General features: G+C 35.9%; 1 protein-coding gene across 1 annotated transcript; it reads right to left on the reverse strand.

Annotated features, from left to right (window-relative positions):
- Positions 1 to 2,849: 2,849 nt before the first annotated feature.
- LOC104210834 (uncharacterized) lies at positions 2,850 to 4,773 on the reverse strand. The gene is made up of 2 exons (XM_009759807.1): positions 3,361 to 4,773; positions 2,850 to 3,013 (listed from the first exon to the last, which is right to left on the reverse strand). The coding sequence occupies exons 1-2, from the start codon at positions 3,998 to 4,000 to the stop codon at positions 2,940 to 2,942; spliced, it is 714 nt and encodes a 237-aa protein (XP_009758109.1). The 5' UTR covers positions 4,001 to 4,773; the 3' UTR covers positions 2,850 to 2,939.
- Between the last annotated feature and the right edge of the window lie 6,656 nt (positions 4,774 to 11,429).

The following is an 11,429-nucleotide window of genomic DNA, read 5'->3' on the forward strand; positions in this document are numbered from 1 at the left end:
ATTTTTCCTGGAGCTTATCTCGTACAAAGTGACAATCAACCTCGATGTGCTTCGTTTGTTCATGAAAAACAGGATTACGAGCTATGTGTAGAGCAGATTGACTATCATAAAACACTGAAACAGGCTTAGGATAAGGAATAGTGAGTTCATCAAATAATCTGCATAACGAAGTTAGTTCACCAATAATTTTTCTCAAGGATCTATATTCTGCTTCTGCTGAAGATAGGGACACTGTTTCTTGCTTCTTGGACTTCCAACAAATTGGACTGTTGCCCAGCAGGACTATGTAGCCAGTAACTGACCTTCTAGAATCTGGACAAGCAGTCCAATCTAAGTCGCAATAACCCTTTAGACTACAATTATGGTCCTTGGATAGAAAGATTCCTAGAGTTGGATCACTCTTTAGGTACCTAAGTAAGTGGAAAGCTGCTTTCAAATGTGGCTTCCTGGGATCTTGCATGAAGTGGCTGAGGTGTTGCATACTGAAGGATATGTCAAGTCTGGTATTGATGAGGAAATTTAACTTGCCTACCAACTTTCTGTACTAAGTAGGATCTAGCAATGGTGTTCCTTCCTTGCTTAGAGTTTTTCATTTGGATCAAGAGGAGTAGACATACTGCTATAAGAAAGACAATCATATTCTTTGAGTAAATCAAGTGCAGACTTCCTTTGAGATATTATCACTCCATCACTGGTGTAAAGAACTTCCAAACCAAGAAAATAGTGTGGTTTCCCCAGATCTTTATTTTGAATTGATCATGTAGGAGGCACTTGACTTGAGCAATTTCTAAGTTGTCTGTTCCAGTGATGATAACATCATCTACATACCCTGCTATATAAATAGTAGAATGTTCTTTTTCTTGTAGAAAAGTGAGCAGTCATTGAGAGAACATACATAACCCTTTGAGCAAAGAGCCTCAGTCAACTTAGAGTACTACTGTTTGTTTGCCTGCTTGAGGCCATACAAGGATTTATTCAATTTGCAAACTAAACCTGCAGAGCTAATTTCCAATCCTGGTGGTATTTGCATATAAATTTCCTCATGCAATTCTCCATGAAGGAATGCATTGTTCACATCTAACTGAAAGATGTGACATTGCTTCTTCACTGCAGTAGCTATAAGAGATCTCACTGTTGTCATCTTCACTACATGACTGAAGGTTTCTGTGTAATCTATGTTAGCTTGTTGGGTGTACCCTTTTACTACCAACCTCGCTTTAAACCTCTCTACTGTTCCATAGCTCTGTGTTTAATCTTGTATACCCACCTGTAACCAATTGCCTGCTTCCCACTTGTTAAAGGCATTATGTTCCAGGTATGATTTGCATGCAAGGCTTCAAACTCTTGTGTCATTGATGCTTTCCAGGCAGGATTAAGAGCAACTTCCTCATATGAAGATGGTTCAGAAACATTGCAAACATTCATAACAAGCAACTGACTATCATGGACTAAAGAATCAGTAGAAACATGACTATGTAAGAAAAATAAGGCATCAAGGGAAGTTGGATTGGTTGATGGATTAGTAGATAGAGGAATAGAAGTTGGTTTCAACTGAGGTATGGAATAAATGTAATCCTGCAGGTGTGCAGGTAATTTATGTTCTTTACCAGACCTCCTAGGCTCTAAGACAGGAGACTCACTTTGTAAAGTGGAATCAAAAGGATTTTCTGGGAGAGCTTCAGGAGAGTGAGATTGTGTTTCTGGAGAACCAGGTGCAAAGCTACTAGGTGGTGAGTGATCAGATAAAGAGTGATAATGCCCTGTTTCAGGGTTGCCTGGACTTAGTGGATTGCATGTTATAGGTTGAGATGTGGTAGTGTGTAGATCAGAGATAAAGGTGGTAAAGTTGAAAAAAAAACCTGTAATAGGTGACACAACAAATGGAAAAACATTTTCATGGAAGGTTACATCTATGGATATGTGAATTTTTCCAGTCCGCAAGTTCAACACTTTATATCCTTTAGTTTCAAAGGGATATCCAATAAAGACATGAGGCATAGTTTTGGGATCAAACTTGTCCTTGTGTATCTTTGGTATAGTGGGGAAATATAGGCAGCCAAAACTTCTCAAATGGGAGTAATTTAGTTTCTTTTTGTATAGGACTTCAAAGGGACATTTGTTGTTGAGGTATGTGGTAGGTAGTATGTTAATAAGATATGTGGATGTCAAGATACATTCACCCCAATACTTTATAGGTAATTTTGATTGAAATAAAAGTGCTCTAGCTGTCTCTAGAAGGTATCTATATTTTCTTTCAGCTACACCATTTTGTTGTGGTGTGTATGGACAAGTTCTCTGGTGAACAATTCCTTTAGTTTGAAAGAAAGAATTTACTTCTGTACTGGTGAATTCTAAGCCATTGTCTGATCTTACTGATTTAATGGTCAAGTGAAACTGAGTTTTTACAAAGGATATGAAGATTGTAAGGATCACAGGGCATTACTTTTACTGTACAAAAGGTGAGTCCATGTAGACTTGCTATGATCATCCACCATGGTTAAGAAGTACTTATAATTGTCATGTGTGGGGGCATGATAGGGTCCGCACAGATCAACATGCAAGAGATCAAAAATTTATTTAGTGTTGCTGGCTTTTCTAGGATAGGGCAATCTGGACTATCTGGCCATGGGGCATATAGAACATAGGAAGTGTTGTTTTTTTAGAAAAGACAAGATGTATAGTGGTGATATTTCTCATCTTTGCAAAAGGAGCATGGCCTAATCTATTATGCCATAACACATTAACATCATCCTTATGAGACAAGAAAGAATCACAATCATGTGTTTTATTGCAAATGGAATTATTTACACTTGAGAAGGAAATATTCTGTGAGGGACTGTGATTACAGATACTAGCTGGAGTTATCAAGCTATGTACATAACAAGCATGCCATGAAATAGGAAAAGAAGAAACAGATGTAGAACAAGTAGTAACACTCTTCAAACAAAGGGAGCACAAGAGATACAGACCATCCCTATTTTACAATCTCCAGAGGCTTTTTCATTGAAGGGGCCTGCATCAAACAACAAGTGTCAGTAAAAGCTATCAAAGATTTAAGTTGTGCAGTTAAAGAGGATATGGAGATGAGATTAAATTTGAAAGAGTGAACAAACATGACTTTGTGTAGAGTAATTTAGGGAGCAAGATTCACACTGCCAATCTCTGTTATCTTAACTCTATAGCCATTTGGGAGAGTGACAAGCAAAGGATAAGGTAAAATCCTAATATCAAGTAATGTAATTTTATTAAAGGTCATGTGGTTTGAGGCTCCTGAGTCTAAAATCCATGTATCAGTCCAAGTTCTGAAACATTTACAAGATAACTTGCCAAAATCAATAGAGGATGTACAAGTTATTATACCTGCAAAGTTCATGTTTCCTGCAGCAAGATTTACAGATCCAGCTCCATGATTTGTGTTATGAGAACCTTCTCCTCTACTCCTAGTGTTGAAATGCTGAAGTATGTTAATCAATTGGCTGTATTGTTCCTTGGACAAATTCAGATTCTGATTTTCATCCTTGGGTCCAAACTCCTCAGTCTTGCCAGAGATCTTATCAGACAGGTTGGAGTGTGCATTGGCCATAACTCTTTTGTTCTTATCGTACTTGAAGTTTTGATTGTTGTTTGAAGTCTGGGGATAACCATGAAGTTTGAAATACTTATCTTTGGTATGTTCTGGACGTTTGCAGTAGTCACAGAAAGGCTTTGACCTATTTGTATTTGGGAAATTGGAATTAGGAGGATAGTTAGTCCTGAAGTTATTGTTCCTGGAATTGTTGGCATTTCCTGTAGCATTAGCATGAAGGGAAATTGACTCTGCAACCATATGATTTGAAGGTCTCATCTCATACTGCTTTTCATCCTGAATGAGCAAAGAGAAGGCTTGTGCCATTGAAGGAATAGGATTCATCATAAGAATGCTACCTCTCACTACAGTGTACACTTCATTAAGCCCCATGAGGAATTGAATTAATCTCCTATCTTGTTCGGCCTTGTGCATACCTTCCTTAGCACCACAGGTACACTGGCAGCTGCATTGAGTTTTTGCACTCAAAGTACATAACTCTTCCTAGAGTTTCTTCAATTGAGTGTAGTAGCATGTGATATCCAGAACTCCCTAAGATAGGTCATTGATCTCCTTTTGGATTTGATTCAATCTCATACCATTAGTTTGTTCATATCGGTCCTCCAATTCCCTCCATAATTCAACAACATCATTTGCATATTCTACACTATCTACTATCTCCTTTGAGAGTGAATCTAAAATCCACGAGGTCACCATATCATTACACCGTTCCCACTGTTTAAACTTGGGAGATTGAGGATCTGGACGCTTACACTCTCCACTAATAAAACCAGTTTTATTTTTAATAGAAAGGCCATGCAAAACTGCACGCCTCCAAGATCTGTATCCAATTTCGCTAAAAGCCACACTAACTAGCATAACTCTAGGATTATCCGACGGATGTAGATAAAGAGGATCACTAGGATCTAGAACATAATTGACAGTAGCTTCAATATTTTCGACATTTGCAGTATTATCATTTACATCATTTGATCGACAATAGCCATATTAAGAAATTCAAGAAATACATAGTAGAGGAAGAGGGAGAAAACTTAGGAATGTGAAATTGAAGACGAGGCGAAGCTCACACTATATGGATCGATTGAAAATTGGGTCAAAATGAAGAACACATCTCAGATCGTCCTATCAACTAACTATGATTAACAAACTAAGCTAGTTAAACTAACTATGATTACAAAAGATACAAAGAAGGAAAAATTAAATACACAGTTATATCTCAATAGATTGTAAACTCAAAGTCGATCTAAAGTGATCAATATAGTATGGAATTAAAGAAAAGAAAAAAGGAAAAAGAGAAGAAAGAGCCTTTAATTCTTAAAAGAAAATTGTTCTTGTTTTATGTCTCTTGAACAAGAAAAATTACGCAAAGGTGCTTCAAAATAACAAAACTCATTAGTGGTGCATATATCATCCAAATACACTAAGTATATATACTACATGGTCCAAAAATACAATAACTCATAGGCGCAACATACATTTTGTAATTCAAAAAGGTTGAACATCATGCCAATAAAACACACACAAAAAAAAAAAGCGCACTATAGAGAAATCAAAATTTTCTACAAATAAAGCTAATCAACAAATTTTTTTAGGTATTCGGTATCTGAAACCTATACGTGGAGGTACTATAGGGAAAAAACAGCAAAATCTGAACCAATTTATCGTAATCGATTAATTAACATTTTGGTTAACCGTATTGGCGTTCGGAAGCGTATCTTGGCATAGGACTGGCTCTTGGTGATCTTGGAAGTTCAGAAACCCTATTTCCAAAAGGATCATAGTATATAACACCTGAAAATTCCGGTGGCTGGCATTTTTCACCCATCATTATTGCCTTTTGCCACAACCCATGGCCAATTTCTCCGACCACTTCTCCGGCCACGTCTCCGTCGGATTCTTCGCCGGAACTATTATTGTTCTTGTTAGGAATTCGCAGTGATGACAACTTTGGAACTATTTTGGATTCATTAGTTTTGGTTTTTTCAGTAGACATGGATTGTGTTGAAGATTTTCTTCCATGTTTAGCACATAGTGTTACAAGAGCTAATATTGAAAGAAATAAACCAATTGTTAATGGCATGGAAATACATAAATTTTCACCATTAATTCTTGGCATTGGACGAACCATTTTTGACAAAAAATGATATTGAATATTTCAAGTTGGAGGAGAAGGAGATGGGGAAGAAATTAAAGGAATGGTTTAAAGAAATGGAGAGTCTTGAACGTGTAGGAGTATATAAATATTGTTTTTTTTTCTTTTTATTTTATGGTGTAGTGATTTCAACTCTAATTGTAGCAGTTGCAAGGTAGGAGAAATTTTCAATTTCAATTTTGCATTGGTAATATATTTTAATGACTCAATCATTCACTATTAAAAAACAGGAATTAGCGATGAACAAATTCTGTAGTATGCTAAACAGCAAAATTCGTTGCTAATCCTACTTAGCGACGGATTAGAGACATTATCAAAAAATTATGTTAGCTACGAGCGATTTAGCGACAGATTAACTATAAAGTTCATAGGTAATTTCAAATTTTTAGTAGTGATTAAACTTACGTGGTTTTATTGTTTTCATGTTTTATGGTTAGATAAGTCAATTTTATTAAAGTTACAAGACAAAGGAATCACTTTGTTTAAGAAATTATTTCATGGTTTGTTTCTCTGAAGACTTTAGAAGTAAAGTCATGCAACTAATGAAGTTTAAAACAAGGTCTTTACTAACTCATTATTGTATTAATTATCCACCAATGTGATGACAAAAAAAAAAAAACTAGGCTTAATCGTAATTGCGTACAAATACGATCTATTTCTTGTAAAATTAATAGGGATTCAATTCCTTTAGGTTAATTTTCAATGAGTGTAAGATAACGTAGTAATATTTTCCTTGCAGCTGGAAGTCAAAGTCTTAAAAAATAGAAGCTACTAATGCAAAATGTGAAGAACTGAAGAGGGTGGAACGAGTAAATGTACTATATAGTATATCTATAATTTATCTGTAAATTAACAAAGCTACAACTGCAACTTTGACTAATGTGTACATTTTTGCAAATTTATTCTTGACCTTCGGGCATTATTTTCATTTTTAGTATCTCTGAACTTATTGAAGACGTGTGGATCAATTATTTAAATCTGGATTAGGTCAATATGATAGATTCGTCCATTTATTAAGTGAAAGTTAATCCAAATTATATAGTCAAACGTCACCAACTCTTGTAATAAGTCCATTTGAACATATAAATTATTATCAAATAAATTTTTGTGTGATTTACGTGCTTCCCATGATAAGAAATTGACAAATGTTCTAGTTTCTTTCCATATATCCTCAAACATGTACTCCAACATATGGGTGTTAAGGAGCGGGGCCGGGCTAGAGGAAAAGGGGACAGGCCGGTCTCGGTACCGGTCCGGTTACAATTATAATTTATTGGGTTTATTGATTCCGAGCATAGTCGGCGCTAAATTGAACCGGAACGGTTCCGAGTCCAATGAGCCAGGTCGATTTTATTTAATTTTTTGTTGTATTTTGTATAACAATCATAATTTATAGTTAGATAAAGTAAAAATATAAAACGCTAAAAACTAATGTATAAAAAGAATGTTTGAATAAATTTCAAAGGCTTTAAAAGCTTTGTATCTGAAATTTTGGATAAAAACATTAAAGGCTAAAACTTTGTATTTGAAGATAATAAAATGAACATGAAAAAAAATAAAGTTTACTTTTTACAACAACTAAATTAAAGAAAAAAGAGTAATTTCAAATTTGTATTATTAAGTATAATCTTCAAACTTCAAAGGTATTGTATGTCACGACCCGATTTCTACAATGGGTCATCATGGTGCCCAACGTTACCGCTAGGCAAGCCAACAGTGAATTAAACCATGTTATTTCTATTTTAATAAGTTTTCAAATAATTAAATTCTATTTAATAACAAATTAAGGAGTAGAAAATTCAATAAATGAAATGAAGACAACTTAGTGGCAATCTTAGTGATATAAGTACTCCAAAATCATAAAATCTACTAATGTGTGTATTAAGACCTGGTGTCACAAATGTATGCGCAATTAGTAGAATATACAAAACTCTAACTACTGTCTGAAATAAAGTAGACAAAATATAAATACAAAAGAGAGACTCTAGGGGCTGCAGAACATATCAGGACTAGGCCTCAGGATATCTGGGACATGCGCCGGTATAACCGCTAGATGTACCTGCTCCAGATCTTGCACGGTTAGTGCAGAAGTGTAGCGTGAGTACATAAACAATATGTACCCATTAAGTATCTAGTCTAACTGCGAAGAAACAATAACGAGGGGTCCACATCGACACTTACTATGGGCTAACAATAATAATACAAAAATTCTAAATAAGCATGGATTATGTAAATAATAATAACATCTCAATAACAAGAAGGGATGAATAATTCTTTCGCATTTGGTAATTTCAAGTCAATTCCGTCATTAGTAATCAAAATTTCACAAGCCATAAAACAATATCAAGTATAACTAAGCTCCGAGTATTATTAAGCACGATTTATGCCGAGGTCGCACGGTCCGATCCAGAATAACGTGTACACTGTCGAGGATCGTGCGGCACGAACCATAGTTGCATCTATTCTACTACCGATGCGTTCGTCCCGCTCCACAAGAAGAGAGAATACTTTATGAACATCCGATTTAAAAGTTATTATGAGGCTAATACACAACGAAGCACAATTTCTATTAGCGGTCAAGTAACCAGCCAAAACTCAAGTAAGTAAAATTCGGTCTTTTACAATTCCTTTATCAAGTTCCAATATAAATTAGGCAATTTAATTAACAAGTAGAGTAACATTACAAGTATTTCATGATTTGGGTCCTAAACTACACTACAAGAAATTAACCTTTTAGTGGCGACCAAAGTCGCTACAAATTCCCTAATTATCGCCGCTAGAGGTTATCAGTGGCGACCATGGCGTTACTGCAAGTGCAACCGTAACTAAATGTTATCTGTGGTGATAAACGAAGTCGATGCTAAAAAATAAACTTTTAGTGGTGACTGTCACACGTCCTCTTTCACTACACCCCCGGAAGAAGCGTAAAGGAGTTTTTCCAATTAAAGGACAATCAGAACGGGATTTAATTATTAATTATTCAGAGTCGCCACTTGGGAGATTAATGGTGTCCCAAGTCACCGGTTGAATCCCGAACCGAGGAAATTTATGACTCTGTTAACAGTCCACGAACCAGAAATCCGAGTAAGGAATTCTGTTAACCCGGGAGAAGGTGTTAGGCATTCCCGAGCTCCGTGGTTCTAGCACGGTCGCTTAACTGTTATATTTGATTTTATCTGATTTTAATACATGCTAGCTCATGTGCCTTTTATTAATTTTACACCGCTTTTATCATAATTATTTTTAAAGAATTGCGACGTCATAGAAACGCGTTTCGACCCAAGTCGCAATCAATGCACCCGTAGTTATCGACACATTTCGACTTCGTCAAGATTTGGATTTGAGTCGCATCAATGCGCAATCTAATTTTAAGAATGTTATTTAATTAAATCGTGCCTAAGATACTAACGTGGTGTTATTTTGGGGGAAGGCCATGAAATTTGCTAAACAACCTTCTCAAATCTAAACAGCGAGATAATTATGTCAATAATTGCTTAAGGATCCTAATTGATTAAGGCCAATCATCCGTTAAACCTGAATTTGAACTTCTATGCAGAAATACTGAGCAAACGGGCTTTGAGCCCATATGGTCCAAAGCACTGTCATTACACATGTTGCAGGTGAGGGCTTTTATAGCTCTAAGAAACAGGCCTTACGGAGGCCAAATTTTACTTATGGACGGGCCAATGCACAGCCCAAAGATCGAGCCCTCGGGGCTCCTTCCTATTTAATTAAACTCTTGAACCTTGATGTACCTAGGCCCCAGTTCGATTTCTCGCCTAACCACAGTCTGGGCCGACTGCAAATTCGACAGGCCCAAAATTAGCCTAGTATGAAGTTGTGCCCAATTCATCTTAGACCAAAACTAAAAAAAACATGTGTGTTGAACTCTAAATCAATTACAACTTTGCAGACTTGACTCCAGCATACTGTGGAACTTTAAACAAATTGAAAATGACAATTGTATAAACATGAAATGCTCCATTTAAACAGCCTGCACCCTGGACTATACACATAAATCTAAATATCCAAATGTCCACTTACTAATTAAAATAACCAAACTCATACCGGACAGTTCATCAATCTCGATTATACAAATCAGTTATTGGCTCAAATCAACAACAACTAAGTAAATTAGTAACAGTCAGACAATTTAAACAAATTAAACTATGAAAAGATAGCCAATAGACAATGTTTCCAAAGACAACAGAATTCCAGTAACATTCTCATTTTTCTCCACTTCAAACTTGGATTTACATAGATGCGAGTCAAGGAAATGTACCTGGGAATTGTAATGAAAATAGAGAAAAGGAGAGGAATCAGCTACTTTCAACAGCAACAAACAACAAACCCAGCAATGTACACCACAGAAACACAGGCAGATTGCTTTGAAACCAGAAATATAAGCAAATTCCCACAGATCAACTTAACAGACTTCTAACATTTCCCTGACCCTCACAGCTGAAACCCAGAATTAGTAATGAAGCTGTGAAGCTGTTTCAGATCTCCATATTTTGATGTTTTTATTTTCTGAATAACCTCAGAATTGAAATGTTAACTGGATTTTAAAGAAAAAAACAGGAATGAAAGCTCAAATTAAAACTTAGGGCTCAAGGCAGAAGACTGAGAGCAGACCCCCTTTTCCAAGGCATCTTATGCCCTTTTATAGGCAACCCCAAAGAGAATGGACTAGGTTCTGATTTTCTAATTAGTCCCTCTCTATTTTCAATTTGGTCCCCCTATTTTTATCTTGCTAAACAAGTAACTGTAGTATAATTATTAAAACTTACACTTGAACCCTATTCTAGAAAGCCCTAAGGCATTCTTCTACCCATACAATACATATACTGTCCTTCCTTATTCCTTGATATTACTATTCCTATCAGAACTACCCTTTTCCATACCCAGATTACCCCTGAAAGCCTTTTAGAATCACTGGACCTACCCTTATCCCTAACAGTTATACCCAATATCCTAAACCATTCTGAAACTTAACTAAAATTAATTAACTAGCAATCAGAAACTAACTAAAATTAATTAACTAGCAATCAGAAACCAACTAATCCGACTGACTGAACCAATTCTGGTCAATTAACCAACTCAAACAAGCTAAACGAAATTAAACTGAGCTTAAGCTACCACGATTACCATTAAATGAACTTAAAACTAATTATTGAACCATGAACTTATAATCATTCAACCAACTAACAATCTCAGAATCAACAGTAATTAACAGAACCTAAACTAACACAATTAAACCCTAAACTTAACAGAACAACAGTGAAACAACGACTACAAATAATATTTTAATCATGCGAGTGAAAGAAGCAGTAAAAAGAAAAGAAAAACTCACAAAGGCCTAAAGGATTCCGGCCGGTCATGAACATCTGAATCCTTTCAAATTTTTGACGCGTAACATCCCTAACCATGTGTTCTTACACGAGAACACATGGTTAAGGGTACTACGGTTCAAAATCAAAAGGATTTGATTTTAGGGTTTGGCCAGAAATTCTTAGATCTAAGATGTGGGTCGTTTCATGGTGATTTGAAAGAAAACAAACACGGATTAGTGTTGAGGAAGGGCTGGGGGTTGTAGGGTGTGATTTTGGGCTGATTTGGACAAACTGTCACCTGGCCGGAAAACTTCAAATCAAGATTCGAAGAGTTCCGACCTTATTCGAGGCAAATCAA

Source organism: Nicotiana sylvestris, chromosome 10 (assembly GCF_000393655.2).
Source record: "Nicotiana sylvestris chromosome 10, ASM39365v2, whole genome shotgun sequence".
In the NCBI taxonomy this organism is placed as follows: Eukaryota; Viridiplantae; Streptophyta; class Magnoliopsida; order Solanales; family Solanaceae; genus Nicotiana; species Nicotiana sylvestris.